Consider the following 17660-nt stretch of genomic DNA (forward strand, 5'->3'; position numbering starts at 1 on the left):
AGAAATTGGTATTTGAAAATAAATATTAGATGCTAAGAGGAGCTAGTTGTTGAATTTTTATATGCTCTACCTTTTTAATTGCAGGAATTGAAAAATTTGATCCCTAAATCAGCAGTAGGAACATTATCTGCAAATTCTAGCAATGTCATTCAGTTGATCATTGATGCATACAATGTAAGTATATTTTAAGTAAGATCGGTCTTGAACAGTACTCTGTTGAGAATATTTTGTGTTCATAAAGTAAAATATCCTATGAAGTAATAAAGTACATATTACAAATGATAATACTTAGCAAGTCCAGTGGACAACGTTATACCTAAATTTCATATATCTGTTAAATAACTTAATGTGTTACAAAAGCATAATTATTTGTGTAACCTAAAATAAATATGAGAAAGGCACATGGGGAAAAGTTTTGAGTAAATCAGTTTGAATCACATTAAGCAGTAACTTTCCTTGCTGGAAAGCATGTGTGACACATCATTTACATTTAGATATATAGAATTCCTTCAGTTTTTCTTTTCTTCTTCCCATTATCTTATATATAAGTTTAATCTACTTGGATGGAAAAAGTTTTTTTAAGTGTTCCCTCTTTTGTTAATTGTTGTGAGGACAAGGGTTACGTCAGGTGGTGCCGGGGATTCCCTCCTTACTGGGATCAAATTCTCACTTTGAACATGCAAGACTTGTGCTTGACCCCCACCTCTGATTCCAAGATATGCCCTTTGAAAGGCTTTTTTTGACTATTGTTGTCTTACATATTTAGAAGCTCTACTGTTCTGTTCTTTAGAGGTACTTGTAAGTAAGAATTATTTTAGAAAGATTTATGATAGGCTTTCTAACACACAGCAGGAGCTTGAATTAAAAATTAATGAAGAGTTCTTTTGTCTTTCTAGAACTTAATTTGGAACACCTTTTAGTGATACTCATTAGACATTGGTTTGCAACCATTTTAATCTGAAAGAGATTAGAAATATTTTCAAAATTGTAGTTGTTCAATTTTTCTGTCTTAAAGAATATCTTAATATATCTTTCAAAACACCTATCATGTCATTCTATGAGAGAAAGTTAGTTACGGCAGCATTTTCCACTTATTGTCACAGTTCTGATATTTTTGAAAAAGCACTGACTTGAATCCTTGATAGATTTTGTTCCTGGATTATATAGTCATTCATTTTCCTTGACAGGAAATAGAAGGGCCAGAAGAGAGACCAATAGTATATTACCAATTTTGAAAGAAAATGCTTGTTGTGAATTCCTAGACTTATTATCAGGTTTCTCTATGTGACCATTAGTATTTTGATTCATAATTAAACCAAGTATCTGATTTTATTAAGTTGAGCCTACTTTTTCTGAGTTCTGGGCTTTCTTGGTCAAATTTGGCTCAAATATTTTACATAAATGCTTTTTTTCCCTTAATACCATTTTTTCCTTTGTAGATTTGTCTTATTTTATAGTAGCACTTTGTTTGCTCTCTCTGTATCTAATTAGTCCTTCTTGTAGTCTCTTTCCTCAGAAGTCATTCTGGAAAACAGTAAGTTACCAGAAGGAGTGAAAATAAGTTACAAGTCGTACTGTAAAAATGGAGTGAATGGGACTGGGGAAAATGGAAGGAAATGCTCCAATATTTCCATTGGAGATGAGGTATGTTGTAGAAATATTTTCTCTAGAAAAGAAAACAATTACTGGTATCATAATTGCAGAAACAATGAATGAGTAATTTTTTTTCCCAGATATTTCCAATAGACTGAAATTGTTTCCATAACTTTCCTTCTAGGTTCAATTTGAAATAAACATAACTTCAGATAAATGCCCAAGTAAGAATCCTGAAACAATTAAAATTAAGCCTCTGGGCTTCACTGAAGAGGTAGAGATTATTCTTCACTTCATCTGTAATTGTGAATGTGAAAAGGAAGGCATCCCTCATAGTCCAAAGTGTCATGACGGAAATGGAACTTTCGAATGTGGAGCTTGCAGGTGAGCTTGCGGTGGTTGGAGAATGTCGGCAAGACCTGTGTGGACTCTGAAGCAGTGTGGGGGCTCTAGTCTGAATAGTCAGAAGGTCTGTTCGCTTGAAACGGATGAACTATTCCTTTCAGTCCTATTTGGACAAAAGTTTCAATAACTTTTGCCCACCACAAGATTAATTTCATAATATTATAGTTGGTAGTTCTTCCCTTTTCTTCTTTTGAAACTGTTCTGTACATTTAAAGTTTCTTGGCATGTTTTTTTCCCCTTTGAGGCAACTCTTTTTAATTAATTTTTTTAATTTTTTTTTTTTTTTTGTGGGGAGCGGTGTTGATTACACCCAGTAATGCTCAGGGCTTACGGGCTTACTTCTGGCCCTGTGCTCCAGGATTATTCTTGGTCAGCTCTGGGGACCCTCTGGGGTACTGGGGATCAAATCCAAGTCATCTGCATACAAGATCTGCTGTAAGGTATCACTAGTTCCTTAACAACCACCAAACTGAATACAGGCTTGCTCTTCAAGCCTGAGTTCTCCCTTGAAGATGTGTCTCACTTGCTTGTCTATATGTATCTCTCTCTCTCTCTCTCTTTCCCCTCATGATCTTTGAAAGCAAATTTTGTTCAATTGAAAATTATCTTCACACACACACACACACACACACACACACACACACACACAGACATTCACATGAAGAATGAAAAATAAACTCTTCTTGAACAGTCTGTGCCATAAGATACATTTATTTCTTAAATAGTAGCTTATTTACATTTTCAGTTGATATGATCATGTTTTTCTTCAACTCCTATGTGCTTTCTGGAGGGAGTTTATGGTACTTTTCTCTAATAGGTGTACTATTCTATGCATTTAGACATTGTTTACTCATTATTATATAATAGCATATCATTTGAAGGCATAACTTGTATATTCTTTTAAAATAAGCTTATCCCAAGGTTAAAAATATTTTGTTGACAAGCTTATTGTCAAATCATATTTTCAGTATTGATTAAAAAAATCTTTGTTACCAAAGAAAGAATTTTTCCCAGTCCCATGCCTCTCTTCCATATGAATTTTGTATGTGTGTTTGTGCTCATGTGTTCACTTTTGCTTATCAGTGGCATGAAGATTCCTCTGTAAAATAATTGTAGATTAAAGACCCTGTTTCTAGTTTCTAGTCTTCATTTCCTCTCCTAGTTGTTTTTTTTTTCTTTTTTAACATATTACTTTTCTCACAAATTATTTTATTTTATGTGATTGAAATCTCGGCCTCTTCCTTTAGGTGCGACGAGGGACGTGTTGGTAGACACTGTGAATGTAGCACTGATGAAGTGAACAGTGAAGATATGGATGCTTACTGCAGGAAAGAGAACAGTTCAGAAATCTGTAGTAACAGCGGAGAGTGTGTCTGCGGACAGTGTGTGTGTCGGAAGAGGGATAATACGAATGAAATTTATTCTGGCAAATTCTGCGAGTGTGATAATTTCAACTGTGATAGGTCCAATGGCTTAATATGTGGAGGTAAGAATGGGTTCCAAAAGTATGACCCAACAATAAACAGTGTTGTGTATTCCCAGTGAGTAAAGAGAAAAACGGGCTATGTTAAGGATCAGCCGATCTTTAGATGTACTTCCTTCCGTTTTACTACTTATTCTCACATCAAATCAATGCTGCAATCTTGTTCTCACCATTGCATTGAGAAATATGCTTCATTGCAGGGAATGGTGTTTGCAAGTGTCGGGTGTGTGAATGCAACCCCAACTACACTGGCAGTGCGTGTGACTGTTCTTTGGATACTACTTCATGCATGGCCACAAATGGACAGATCTGCAATGGCCGAGGCATCTGCGAGTGTGGTGCCTGTAAATGTACAGACCCGAAGTTTCAAGGACCAACATGTGAGATGTGTCAAACCTGCCTTGGTGTCTGTGCTGAGCATAAGTAAGTATTTCCTTGTTCCTTGAAACAGTTGTTTACCGTCGACTTAACTCTGTGTCATAGCAGTGCCATAGCAGTGCCAGTACTACGTGCACTGTAAAGTACACTGAAGCCCAGTCTGTTTTAAAAACTCTTTCTCAACAGCTTGTGTTTGTCACAGGAAAGTGAAATGTGTTACAGGAAAAGTGATTGTTTATCACTTGCATTTGCTAGGTAATTGAATCCCTGTGGTTACCTCGTTAAATTACATTACCAGTTGCTTGGTCACTCAAAGGGAAATAGAAGGTTTTTTACTCCGTGAAAAAATAGTATTGAACCAGCCCTACCCGCTGTGCTATCGCTCCAGCCCGTTTTGCTATCAGTGAGAGCAAATTTACATTGCTGATATGATGTGCATCTTTATTTTCCCTAATGAAACTACTGTGTTTCAATAAAAGCAGAAAACTTTGTATACACAGGAAATTCACTGCAGTCCATACTGTGATAGTTGAGTCTGAACCGAGGTGTTTCAGTAATGTTCATTATTAGTGTTGTTCAGTAACGTTTGTTGGCGTTGGTGGCGTGATGACGTGTACTGTGGAAAGCTCATGTATGTTCTGAGTCACGAAGACACAAGATGCAGCATGGCCTTGTGCTGCTAGAAACCTCTCAGATTCGTTTTATATTTGATTTTGAATTAATTTTTGGCCATAATGTGTTCCAAAACCTTGAGCTGTTGCCAGGCTTTTTGCAGCCTCCATGTTTAGTTATATGCAAACCTGTGTCTCATGGTTTAAGCGTTAGCACAAAAATAATGTTCACGCAGAGAATTTTACACAAAAGAATACATTTAAATCTAATTTGCATTTTGACAGGGAATGTGTCCAGTGCAGAGCCTTCAATAAAGGAGAAAAGAAAGACACGTGTGCACAAGAGTGCTCACATTTTAACATTACCAAGGTGGAAAATCGGGACAAATTACCTCAGCCTGGCCAGTTTGACCCGCTCTCCCACTGTAAGGAGAAGGATGTTGACGACTGCTGGTTCTATTTCACATACTCAGTGAATGGGAACAACGAGGCCATTGTCCATGTTGTGGAGACTCCAGGTAGAAATCTGATCGTGGCAAAATTTCTTTCATTTTTCTCCTATGTCTTATTTCTCCTGTTTAGATCTATTGCTACTTTCCCTAGCATCCTGAACCTCCAATTGGATCGTTTTAGGTTCAAGTTGAGGCCTTTTTATTTATTTGGTTTGGGAACCACACCCTGCTCTGCACAAGATCATTGCTGGTGGGATTGGGGGATTGTATGGGGTGCCAGGGATCGAATCTGGGTCAGATGCATACAAGGCAAGTGTCCTACCCACTCTACTATTTGTCTAGCTCCTGCTGAGGTTTGTTTTTTATTTTTGCAGAGGGCTAGGGTGCACACCCAGCAATGCTCAGAGGTTACTCCTGTCTCTGCACTCGGGCATACTGGTGGTGCTTGGGGGGCTATATGGGATGCCCATGATCAAACCTGGGTCAGCCACATGCAAGGCAAGAGCTCTCCCTGCTAGACTGTCTTTCTGCCCACCCTACCCTTCCACCCCCTCATCCTCTGTTGAGACATTTTTAAGTCTCTCAAAACAAAATAGTATTTAAGAAATAAGGAAAAGAGAAAACAAGTTTTAAGTTTTTAAATTTTTACCTCATTTACCTTTAGCCTTTACCTCCCTGCTCCTTGTCCTTTAATTTTCCAGTAGTGGTTTTTTAAGATCAAAAAGCTTATAATTTGATAAATTGCAGTTTATCAAGTTTTTCTTTTAATGGGTCTTGCTTTTACTATTTTATCTAAGGATTGTTTGCCTAAGCAACACGAATTTCCTCCAGCGTTTTTTATTGTTGGCAGGGAAAGGGAAGGATTTTGGGTTTGGGGGCCAAGCCTGGTGGTCCTCAGGGGTCACTCCCAGTGGCAGTAGAACCTCGGCCTCCTCCGTGCAATGCTGCCCTCCTGCTCCTTGTGCAGTCTTGCAGGGCCTTCTTGGGGCTGCTTCCAGCGCTTTGTACTCTTATTCCCACTCTTTCGGAAAACATTCAGTGCACCCCTGGGAATCTGCCTTTTTAAGGAATAGGCAGTGCTTCCCACTGGCTCCTGAAGTTACTGCTGTCACCCCAGAATCATTCCAGAGGTCTCACTCCACTGCCCTGGGCAGGAGGGGGCAGTGACTTTCACTTTGGGCAACACTTCTAGAAGTTTTATAGTTACTTTTAGATGTGGATCTCATTTTTTTCAGTAGTATCTACAATGAGTTTCAGGTTTTTTGCATCCAAGTGTTCAGTAGTGACAGCACCATTTGGTGAAAAGATAATTAAATGACTGTTTCTATATATGTCTTCGTTTCCTTTACACATTCCACATTACACATGCCATTACTATTTTTCAGAGCTGCTCTGGAAATATGGTAATGTGGGTTTCCGGCTTTATTCATTTCCCCAAATATTTTCAAGACATTTCATTGTATTTTCTGTCTTGCTGGTAAATTTTAGATCGAACTTCCTGTCACCTATAACAGTCCTCCCAGGATTTTAGATGGGATTGAACTGAGTTTATAAATCAAACTGAGGGAGAATTGACATTTTCACAATAGTGAGTCAGCCAATAAGTAAACATGAAATAGGTCTGCATTTATTCTGGTTTTTGATTTCTTTCATCTCTCTTCAATAATTTTCAGCATACAAATCTTGTGCACATTTTATTAGATTTATACATAAGTATTTCATGATTTTTGATGCTATCTTCAGATTTTTTTTTTTTTTACTTTTGTAACTGTAACCAAAATGTTGTTTTGATAACTGATCATCTATCCTCTGACCTTTTGAACTCCTTCGGTTGTTCTGGATTCTTTGGAGTAGATGTTTACATATCTTGATTTTTATTGCTGTGGGATTTTTTTTTGTTTGTTTTTCTTTGGGGGCCACACCTACCAATGCCCAGGGATTACTCCTGGTTTTGCACTCAGGAATCACTCTGGAGGTGCTCAGGGAACCATATGGGATGCTGGGGATTATACCCAGGTCAGCCACATGTAAACACCCTATGTACTGTACTGTTTCATCAGCCCCTGCTGTGTGTTTTTCTAAGATACTGTGCAGTTCTTTGTAGTTTTGATTTCTGCATATTTTAATCCCTAGTGTGTTCATTCATCTTTCTTCAGAGTGTCCCACTGGACCAGACATCATCCCAATTGTAGCAGGTGTGGTTGCTGGAATTGTTCTTATTGGCCTTGCGTTGCTGCTGATATGGAAGCTTTTAATGATAATTCACGATAGAAGGGAATTTGCCAAATTTGAAAAGGAAAAAATGAATGCCAAATGGGACACGGTAAGTTGCAAAACTTCAAATAGTAAGGTAGTTCATAAAGTAAATAGAATACTTTTAAGACATTTATTCACTTTAAAACTGATCATTGAATTCTTTAAATATTTTATTGCCAGTTTATTTTTCAAAGAACTTGCATTTTTTTAAATCATAAGTATATCCTATACAGCATTAAAAGAATGTATCTTTTGGATATTGTGTGTTCAAATTTGTTTATAATATTTATCTTAAATCTGTTCTGCTCCCCCCCCACCCCCCCAATCTTGCATAAGGTATAATTCTAAATAAGGTTCTGTGTTTGGCAAGCTCTTCATTGGAAAGTTTCTCTCTCCTTTTTTCATTAAGAATTCTTTGAATAAATAGAAAGCAGCCAAACTCAAAAAGGGTACATACTGTTTGTTTCTATTATTCAGTACTCTGTAAAATGCAGACCTATAAGGCAGAAATAAGTGATTTCTTTGGGTCTGGAGTGGGTCCAGCGGACATGAGAAATCTTGGTGTGATTTTGATGTATGTATATACATTGAAGATCTCTCGAGTTCTATTCTTATGGCATATTTCAATTTCTGCAGATTATGATCCAATAAAATTTGCTTTAAGTTTGTTCCAGTCTTCTTAAATTTGTTATTTTGAAATAGATATTCATTGGGTTGGATGATAAAATACTGCTCCTCTAATAATCATCTTTTCATTAAAGAAATAAGTGATATTTTAAAATTGTAAATGACATTTTTGTCATTAGCATTTTACTCTATTTTCTTTGGGTGTTAAAATTAATATCAGGAGAGTAGCACTGTAGCACTGGCCTCCCGTTGTGCATCAATTTGCTCAAGCGGGCACCAGTAACATCTCCATTGTGAGACTTCTTGTTAACTGTGTGGCATATCGAATACATCACGGGGAGCTTGCCAGGCTTTGCCCTGCGGGCAAGATACTCTCAGTAGCTTGCCGGGCTCTCCGAGAGGGGCAGAGGAATCGAACTTGGGTCAGTCAGCCTTGTGCAAGGCAAACGCCCTACCTGCTGTGCTATTGCTCCAGCCTGTCAGAAGAGTACAATTAGTACAATTAGTAAAATAGTTAGAAAATTTTTTTTGGTGATTAAACACTTATGTATGTGCTTGTTTAATTTTTCTGACAAAATCACTAGAAACTATTTCTTTTACTTTAGCAAGAAAATCCGATTTACAAGAGTCCTATTAATAATTTCAAGAATCCAAACTATGGACGTAAAGCTCGTCTCTAAATTGCCGTTCGTATTTTCTTTCACTTTCTGCCTTTGCATGTAAACTTTATTCCTTTTTTTTTCTTCTTACTGCACTGTGTGTCTTTGATCACTATCGCAATTTCCCTAAAGTCTGGCTTTATTTACATGGCTTTTCTTTTCATGTATTAATTTAGAATTGTTTAGGAGGGCTTTGAAATAAGCTTTATAGTGTAGAAGCAGCATCTGTATTGTATTAAAACAAGAATCCGTGGTTAGAAAGATTCAGGCTCAAATCTCAGCTCTTTCACTCACTTCCTGGATCTTTATTTTATTATAGTTTTTGCTTGTGGGTCACACCCAGTGTGGCTCAGGGGTTACTCATGGTTCTGCAATCAGGAATCACTCCCGACGGTGCTCAGGGAACCATATGGGATGCTGGGGATGAAACCTAGGTCGGCCGCCTGCAAGGCAAACGTTCTACCCATCATACTATTACTCCGGACCCTGTTTTTTTATATTGTTAAAAGGAGTCAGTACTAATATCTATTATATGATGCCGTTGTTTTTGACTAATGAATTACAGTCATGAGTTTATAATTCTCATGGATATTGCTATGCTCTAGTTGGCATTTCTCTATGTAATGAGACATCCGATAATTGAATTTTAGGGTAAAATAGTGAAAAACAATTGTGATATCTACATTGCAAAAAAAATGTCAGCTAGCTTTAGTATAATACACAATTATGCTATTGTTATTGAACTTGGAACTCCACTACAAACCAGAAGACTAGGGGGCCAGAGCGATAATACAGCGGGTAGGATGCTTGCCTTGAACACAGCCAACCCGGGTTCAATCCCTTTTGTCCCATGTGGTCCCCCGCAAGCCACCAGGAGTGCAGAGTCAGGAGTTATCCCTGAGCACTGCCGGATCTGGCCCCCAAACAAACAAAAAAACACACTAGAAGACTATGTGCATTTTTCTCATATGTTAAGTGATTTTGAATGATTCTTGAATGGTTCTGATTTTTAAATTTAAACTTAAAAAAATAGATTATGGCTTTAAAAAGTCTTATTACAGTTTTAAAGAAGACCTTACTTGAAAATCTTCTAATTATAATAAGGCTTGTATTCTCCTGTTCTTTAAGAGAGGATACATTATTTTTGTGTATGCTTTTACCTGGATTACAAAATTGTAGTTTTATCAGTAGTGGACAGGATTCTTCCTTATACATTAGTTTTCATGAAAAACTTATACTTAAATGCACTCATATAAGCCCCTAAAACTCAGTTAAATAAGTTGATTTGAGTTAAAGTTCTCCAGACTCCTGTAGCAGAACTTCCTTTCCTTATTCATTATTATTTCACAAAGGAGAAAATGGAGGCACCCGAGGGTTAGGTGTCACGTGACAGAAGCTGAGATTTCAAACACAGCATTTGGGCATGAGGGGTTCTTGGACCTTGTGCTGGTAGCGGATGCTTATCTGCTGCAGGAGACTTACTAGTTTGGAAGTTTCTAAAAGAACTTTTAGAGCATTCATTCTAGGTGTTTGACATTTGTTGGATCCCAGAGTAACACTCCTTCTTTGGACAAACTTTGTAATGGGCAAGCCACTTTACTGCATAGCATCCAAAAGGCTTATTTTACTTATTGGGAATCATACAAAGCAGTTTAAAAAAGAACATTCTAAAATAAACATGTTGATGCTTTTACGAGCTACAAGAAGTAACTAATAACATAGGAAGCCATTACTTTTTGGACTCCTTTTCTTTTATTTCTGGTATTTTTTAAACTTCCTAATTGGCAAAGTTCTGCCAGTGGCAGGAAATTATTGCCAGATTATAGACAGGCAGACTGATGCCTTTTTAAACACTGGTTACTCTTTTTCTGTCTCTTTACTAACACCTCATAGGAAGTTATTTTTAGAGGAAAAAAAGATTTGTTGGAGTTATTTTCTCCTTCCTGGTATGTCATTTAACATTGACAATTTCTCATGAGGAAAATTTTACTACGTCCTACTAAGAGATGAAATCTTTACCATTGTACTTTTAAGGGCTTTATTAGTGATGTATAACGAAACTTGATGCTTATACTGTTTTAGATAAAACCTTCCTTTGTCAAGCCAAAATAAATAACCCTTTTGTAGAAATGTTAGAAGCAAAAGTTTGGTAAAAATGCCTTTGTTCATTAGTGAAATCCAGGCAAATGAGTGACTAACAGATTGAGAGTCCTTAAAATTGGAAAATAAATAAACGAGCACCAGTAATGAAAACAAGTCCTGGAATTATTCCTGATAGTTTTCCGATAAGGAACCGAGGTTTTCCAGTGAATTCTGTCTTTTAATATGTTTTGGATAAAGAGCAGGTGCTGTTTCTTTCAGTGTGATGGGTTTATCGGAGAGGTATATTTTTTTTAAATGATCAACTCCGGAATTATGTGTATTGGAAAAAACTGTTTGGACCAGCCTCCCCTGCTGCTTTGCAAATTTAAATGTGAAGTTCTGACCACCCACCGTTATGCATTAGACTGTTTTATAGCCACGGCCATTGCCGTGTCAGTGCAAGAATAACATTGTCTTGAGTGCAGAGGACATCCTTTCTCAATCTGAGCCTGTCCTCTGGGTTTTGCTAGGCTTTGCTTTTGGTGGAGATGGGATGGTTTGCATTCTGAATGGTGGAAACTAATCTGGAGTCTTTTAATGTACCATTTTTGGAAATGATGCCTAATGCAAATTGTTTAATTTTTGCTCTAACCTTGCATGTTAAACTTATTTGGTTGGACTTCAAAATGATAAATAAAAATATTTGTTTAAATGAAAATACAAACTTTTCTCCAAAGGTAAGTTCTGCCATATAAATGGTACTTTGGACTCAATTATTACCTTGATTTTTTTTGTTTGTTTGTTTTCTGATTCCTTTTGGTATCTCCTAAGTATCACTCCATATTAAAGATATGTTACATGTAACTTTAAAGAAACACAGTGGTAACTTACTTGCCCAGTATATTTGAAAGGATGGGAAGTACTAGCATTATATGTAGATACAAAGATAGAAATAAAATGTGTAAATTACTTGAACCATTGTTAAAAATATTGCTGGGATCACTGTTTTCTGTAATACCTGTACAGTGTTTCATTTCACTCCAGGTTGAATAGAGCTTAGAATTTGAACATTATTTTTTATCATCCAGAAACTACCAGTAATGTTTATCTTTTTGGGGTCTCGAGTTCTCCCATGTTTCTGATGTATTTTTGAGGGGTGGAATGGGAAGGGAGTGAGAATAAGGCGTGTTGTATCTGCTGGTATCAGTTTCACTGCTGAGCTGGAGTCAAGGGAGTTTTACTGGATATATCTTTGGATCCAGCAGCTTAGGTGCCTCATTTCCCTTTTATGATTTCATATCTGTGGAATAAATCTGGATCTCAGTAGCATGACATGCATACCTTTCTGATTCGGCTCTGCTTTCATCTTTTTGTTTCCTTCTCCTCCCTATGCCTCAAAATATTACATTCAACTATATGACCTTTAAAACTTTCAAATGATATATATTCCTACATAAATGTACCATTTGCCATACACTTTAGACTTTACATACAGCTTAGCCTTATGTATGTTTCTATTTACTTTTCAACATTTTATAGTTTATTATAAACATACCTCTAATCTTTTTTTCTTATTGGTACAAGATACAATTCTATCTTGTACTTTTTTTTAATTATCATATCTGTCATCCACCAAACTGTACCTTCCAAAGAGGCAGAAATTGCAGCAATAAAAATTAGATCAATATCCATTAAGTATAAATAAAATGTAAAAGCAGGTAATATTTGTTTCCTACATATATATATATTTATGTATATTTAAATCATAAATCCTGCTTGGGTGAGACATAAAACTAACATTTCAAAGTTCCTTCCTAAAAACTAGTCCAGTTAAATAAAATTGTATTTGATGTGTACTCACTATAATGTCCTTTGATATTATTTGGTTGTAGTTTTAACTTTCAAATTGACTTTTACTTTATGAAGAGAAAAATGTTGTAGAAGAGACTTAAGTGTATCTCTTAGTAAAATAGTTTTAAAGAAAAGAGCAGTGTGGGTTTTCACATAATTTTCCTGCTCAATGTACCACACTCAGTACATTTTTGGATCTTTGAAAGATTTCTTTTCCAGTTGAACTTGAATTAAGTACTAATTAAGTACGAATGAATATAGCTTTGCAATAAAAAAACATTCACCACGATATTTAAAAATAATTATTTCATGATTAATGGAAGTTCCTTTTGTTTCCTTTCTAAGCCTGTTGGGCAGTATAATGACTGATGAGGGGTGAGGCACAGTGCCCTGGGTGAATGCCACTGCAGCCTTCCTATGGAGCTTTCTATTGAACAGACTCAGGAGCAGACCTCTCTCAGATGAAAACCAAGGACTTCCCGTAATTTAACAGACAGCCTCATGCACAATCAAGAGTTAAGCATCAGGCAGTTGAGAGCTGAGACTTCCTTGAGAGAGGAATTCAGAAACAAGCTAATTAGATATTCTTTGCTGTGGGAGATGTTCTTAAACTGCCCCTCTAAGTGGAAGCAGTTCTCAGGAATGGAATAATATCAGATCCCGGGGATACCTTTAGACTTGCATTGGAAAAGCCTTCATTTTTCTGTTTTTGTAAACCTTTATTTTAAAAAAGCTTTTACAATTTTTTTGAGTGTGATACTTGTATAGATAAAGTGGAAATGATTTCCCAGTGTGACTAAGTATTATTCTTATAAGACATTAACATGGTGTTAGTAGAGTATCTACTGATTCTTCTCACTTTTTCCTTTTTCTGTTTTTAGGGTGAAAATCCTATCTATAAGAGCGCCGTGACAACTGTCGTCAATCCGAAGTATGAGGGAAAATGAGCAATACCTGTGCAAATTTCTCAACACTGAATGAAGAGTAGAAATTTTCATAGTCACAGTTAGGTAGCTTTAGGGCAATATTGCCGAGTTTTGAAAATGTACAATATGTATAATTTAAAAGACTTTTATTATTTTGAAAATAATGTTATAATCAATGCCAGGGACTGACAAAAGACTTGAGACAAGATGGTTAATCCTTGTCAGCTAAGGTCACATTGTGCCTTTTTGACCTTTTTCTTCCTGGACTATTAAAAGTCAAGATGTTAAGATTTACTTAATCTTGGTAACTTTTATGCCTTCTCTTTTAAAATTGAAACCTTAGGTAAAGTTAAAACCTTGGGTAAACTCCTTGGAGCAGTTATTGCAAAAATATCTCTGATTTAGCGTTATTCACATAAAGGCCTTAATTTGTGGAATACTTATTGAATTAGGGACCTTGGGGTTGAATTTTCTTTGTTTTCGATTCATTTATTTTATGTAAAGCCTGGTGCTTTTTTTTTTTATTATTATTATCACTTTATCTAATCTTTTAATGTATTGTTTGTAATTTGGGTGTGAGACTTTTAGTGCTATTCCTTTGATGTTTTGGCTGTAAATTTGCCTTTCAGAAACATGTGAAGTGTTGGTTCTTCAGCAGCTCTCACTTATATTGCTCTCAAGCTAGTGCCCTAACAGACCACTGTAGATTTCTCACTGCTTGTCTTACCCATTTTATTTCCTTTTAGTCACATTTTTGTTTAAAGTGCCTTTTAGTTTTAATAGTTCACTTTTTACAATGCTGTTTACTGAAGTTATTTATTAAATAAAATACCTAAAATATTTAAATGGTATGTTTTTGCTCTATAATATTTTGCAAGTCATGCATAAAATTATTTTTTTGCATAACATTTTTATAGCTTAAAGAGACTGATGAAAAATATATTTCTTAAGAAAATAGGGCTGGGAACACGAGACACAGAGAGAGGGATGCATTGAAAAGCCTTTTTAGATTATCTTTGGATTTTTTTAATTGATACTGAGTAAAAAAATTGGCACCCCTCACACATACTCATGTGCCAGGAGATAGGGATCTTCTTATTTTAAGCAGAACTAACTCTATGACTATCACTTTAGAGTTTCAGCCAAAGACTGCAAGGCCTGCACTTTCTTTGGTTTGGTTTAGTTTTGGGGCCACACCGGTGGTGCTCAGGGCTCACGCTGGCCATACTCGGGGGACTATATGTGGTGCCACGGATTGAATCTGGGTCAGCTCCACACAACACAAATGCCCTACCTGCTGTACTGTCACTCAGGCCCATCTGCAAGTTCTATATTCTGTTTAAGGTACAAAGGATTGTTGTTTTGATAAAATTTCATTTTCATGTGATTTGGATTTTTGTTACTATAGATTTACAATACTTATATATAATCTGCAAAAATACATAAAGCTTATTAAAAGAAATGTGTGCTCTTTTAGAACATATAGCAAATACCAGACTGATTTGCGGGAGAGGACTATTATAAGTTTTTACTTTACTATTTTCTTACATTTACAGTGCCTCTTTCCAGTTTTAAAAATCAATATCCATTTCATTTATTTCATTTAAGTATATTTCCTAGCTTAGAATAACCTATCCTTTAGTTAAGGTAAACATTTCAACTAGTTTGTAAGTTGTTTGAGAAAAATGATCTTGTGCATGTGACTCCTAATCCTTTATTTTCCATTTCCTGTTACTCATTAGTCGTACATGTCTGTAACTCATTTTACATGCCTTAGTAGATAAAACTAACAGAATTGAATTACATATTCTGCTCTGAAAGCTGACTTTTATGGGTTTTTTTTTCAATACTATATGAACAAAATATTTTCTATGTATAGTTTGTTTTTCCTGACACTGTGTCCTTGAGAAATGAAATGTGGTAAGTTTTTAGATTTTATAACAATTTTCAAACAGGCTATCTAATTATAGAAATCCTTCTATTTGAAAACTGGAAGAATTGTGGAGGGCTTTTTCTGATTGCCACTCTAGGCTGACAGTGGCATATAAATAATTTTTAGACTTAAAATTGGAAATTTCAGAATATGACTAGATTTACAGTTAAAGTTGTTGAAGCTGTGTGGAACTTTTTCATTAAAATGCATTTTGTTTTTCTAAACAGTTTATTTTGACATCTAGTGAAACTCTTCCCCCCAAATGGAGACTCCTGGAACTGTTAAAAATTTATTCAGATTCTCTACTAGGAAAAATTTACAAAGTATCATGTTTTGTTCATATATCACTTCAGATATCAGTAGTGGCATATTTTGAAGATTCCCTGATATGTTACAGAGTTTCCTTGTTCCTTCTCAGTGTATAATTATAAATTTTTTCAATAAAGATGCCCAAATATGTAAGACTTTGTACTGCAAGAATAGTTAATCATAAATCTTTAAAAAAGAAATCACTAACGTCAAGTTTATTTTAACCTGGAGTTGGCATTTCCTTCTTTGCTGTCCCCCTGAGATGTAACCCTTAAAAGAGGCTACTTGCCTATAGTTTATGGCCCTTTTTCTTGGAGACTTAGATATTTCTTGCCTGGACCCTAAGTTCTTCAGAAATAGTGACTCTGTAGGGCTGGAGAGATAGGACAGCAGGTAGGGCATTTGTCTCGCCTTTGGCTGACCCATGTTTAGTTCCCAGGTGCCCACCAGGTGTAACCCCTGAGCACAGAGCCAGGAGTAAGCCCTGAGCACTGCTGGCTGTGCCCCAAAACCACCACCAACACCATAAAAAAGGTAATTATGAAATACTCATATATTAGACAGTGTTAATTAAGGATGCATTATTAATAGAAACACTATTCAACATATTTAAATCATAATTTAATTCATTATTTGTAATAGTTTAGAAGGCAGTGTGCAGAAATCAGTGTTCTTGACTTATTGATAATAGTGTTATATTAATGAACTTACTGATGGGTTATTATCAACATTTAGGTTTCTTTCAATAGCTAGCTAACTGCCTTCTTAGCAGCCATTTAAAACACGACTTAATCATACTGCCCCAACATTCCCAGTTCCATTTTTCAGATCTTCAAGCTTTCCACACACATATTTTGTTCTCAGTGCCCCTAGATTTGATAGCTCTATGCTTATAGGAATTGGGGAGAGAAGGGGTTTGTTTTGTTTTGTGTTGGCGGTGCCAAGAATCAATCGAAGGCATTACGCGTGGAAGGCAAAGTGCTCTACTACTGAGCCACACCCCTTATCCCAGAATCTGAGTGTTTGATTCATTACTGCATCTTCAGAACCATGTCTGACAGAACTCAACTGACCAACTTTCAATTCAGATTGAAGGGCTGGGCTTTTCAGAAAAGCAAAAGCTAACAGTTCGTTACTAAAATGGTCCTTTAGAAATATGTAGAGGAGCCTGTGTTCTCCCTTGAACGCCATCTTGAAAACATTTCCCCACTTTCTCTTCTTCCATATCTTTCTAAGTAAGTTTCGTTCAACAAAAACTATTTTATTTTCATTAAAATAAAAGAAATATAGAGAGAATTTAAGCTGAATAAAAGGGAGGCAGAAAATCATAACAAGAAAATACCAAAGTATAAGCCTTCCTGGCTTTAAAATAAATAATGAAAGTATTGAATCGATCACTTATAAACTTATGGGTAAGTTTATGGTGAGATTGTGTCTCAGTCTTTTGTACATAACATTCATTTCTTATCATTTGACAACAGTGACCCGATTGGTTTTCAGGATTGTTTGTTTTAATTCAAACCTAACTATGCATTTAGTCTCTGAAATGAAGGAACTTCAGGATTTGCCTATGTTACTGTCTTGCACCAGAATTTTGAATTGCCGTATTCAGTGAACAAGAGGCACATTATTATGATTCTTGTGTATTGTTTTATACAATAAATGCTTTTTAATCTTTAAACATTTTTCTTTCCTTTTCCTTTGTTATTGTAGTGCCAAGGGGTCACACACTTGGCTGTTCTCGCCAGAGGCCCCATACTTGGTTTGAGCACTCACACACTATGTTGAGGTGCTGAGTGGGGATCCCACATACTGGGGTGCGGTGCACGGGGGATCACAAACACACATCACAACAGGGATCACAGCAGCAGTGCCCCCAAGATTGCACCTTGTGATAAGTTAACAAATTTGTGGGATGCTACAGAAGTTACTAACCTGAAAGAAAACAAATGAAAGTGAATGTTGTCGTTTTAGGCAAGAAGTCAAGTGAAAGAGCTCAGTTCTACCTTTATAAGAAGGTAGACCCAGTACAATCAGATTAAAAGAAGCAACAAAAAATATAAGTGAAATAATAACCAAAAAATGAGAAAATAAA

The 17660-nt window shown here is 36.1% G+C and overlaps 1 protein-coding gene across 2 annotated transcripts in view; it reads left to right on the forward strand.

Annotated features, from left to right (window-relative positions):
- ITGB1 (integrin subunit beta 1) overlaps nt 1-17246 on the forward strand; it is a 50450-nt gene extending 33204 nt beyond the window's left edge. Inside the window, exons 9-17 of one of the 2 annotated variants that reach the window (XM_056132412.1) lie at nt 85-174; nt 1504-1644; nt 1778-1977; nt 3246-3484; nt 3682-3904; nt 4756-4988; nt 7079-7245; nt 8411-8491; nt 13279-17246. In XM_056132412.1, coding sequence (XP_055988387.1) covers nt 85-174; nt 1504-1644; nt 1778-1977; nt 3246-3484; nt 3682-3904; nt 4756-4988; nt 7079-7245; nt 8411-8485 — 1368 coding nt within the window. In that variant the 3' untranslated portion in view covers nt 8486-8491; nt 13279-17246. The remainder of the gene's footprint in view (nt 1-84; nt 175-1503; nt 1645-1777; nt 1978-3245; nt 3485-3681; nt 3905-4755; nt 4989-7078; nt 7246-8410; nt 8492-13278) is intronic. The other variant, XM_056132421.1, reaches the window with a different exon arrangement.
- Nucleotides 17247-17660: the final 414 nt, after the last annotated feature.

The sequence above is a fragment of the Sorex fumeus genome, unplaced genomic scaffold (genome assembly GCF_029834395.1).
Source record: "Sorex fumeus unplaced genomic scaffold, SorFum_2.1 ptg000007l, whole genome shotgun sequence".
Taxonomy (NCBI): Eukaryota; Metazoa; Chordata; class Mammalia; order Eulipotyphla; family Soricidae; genus Sorex; species Sorex fumeus.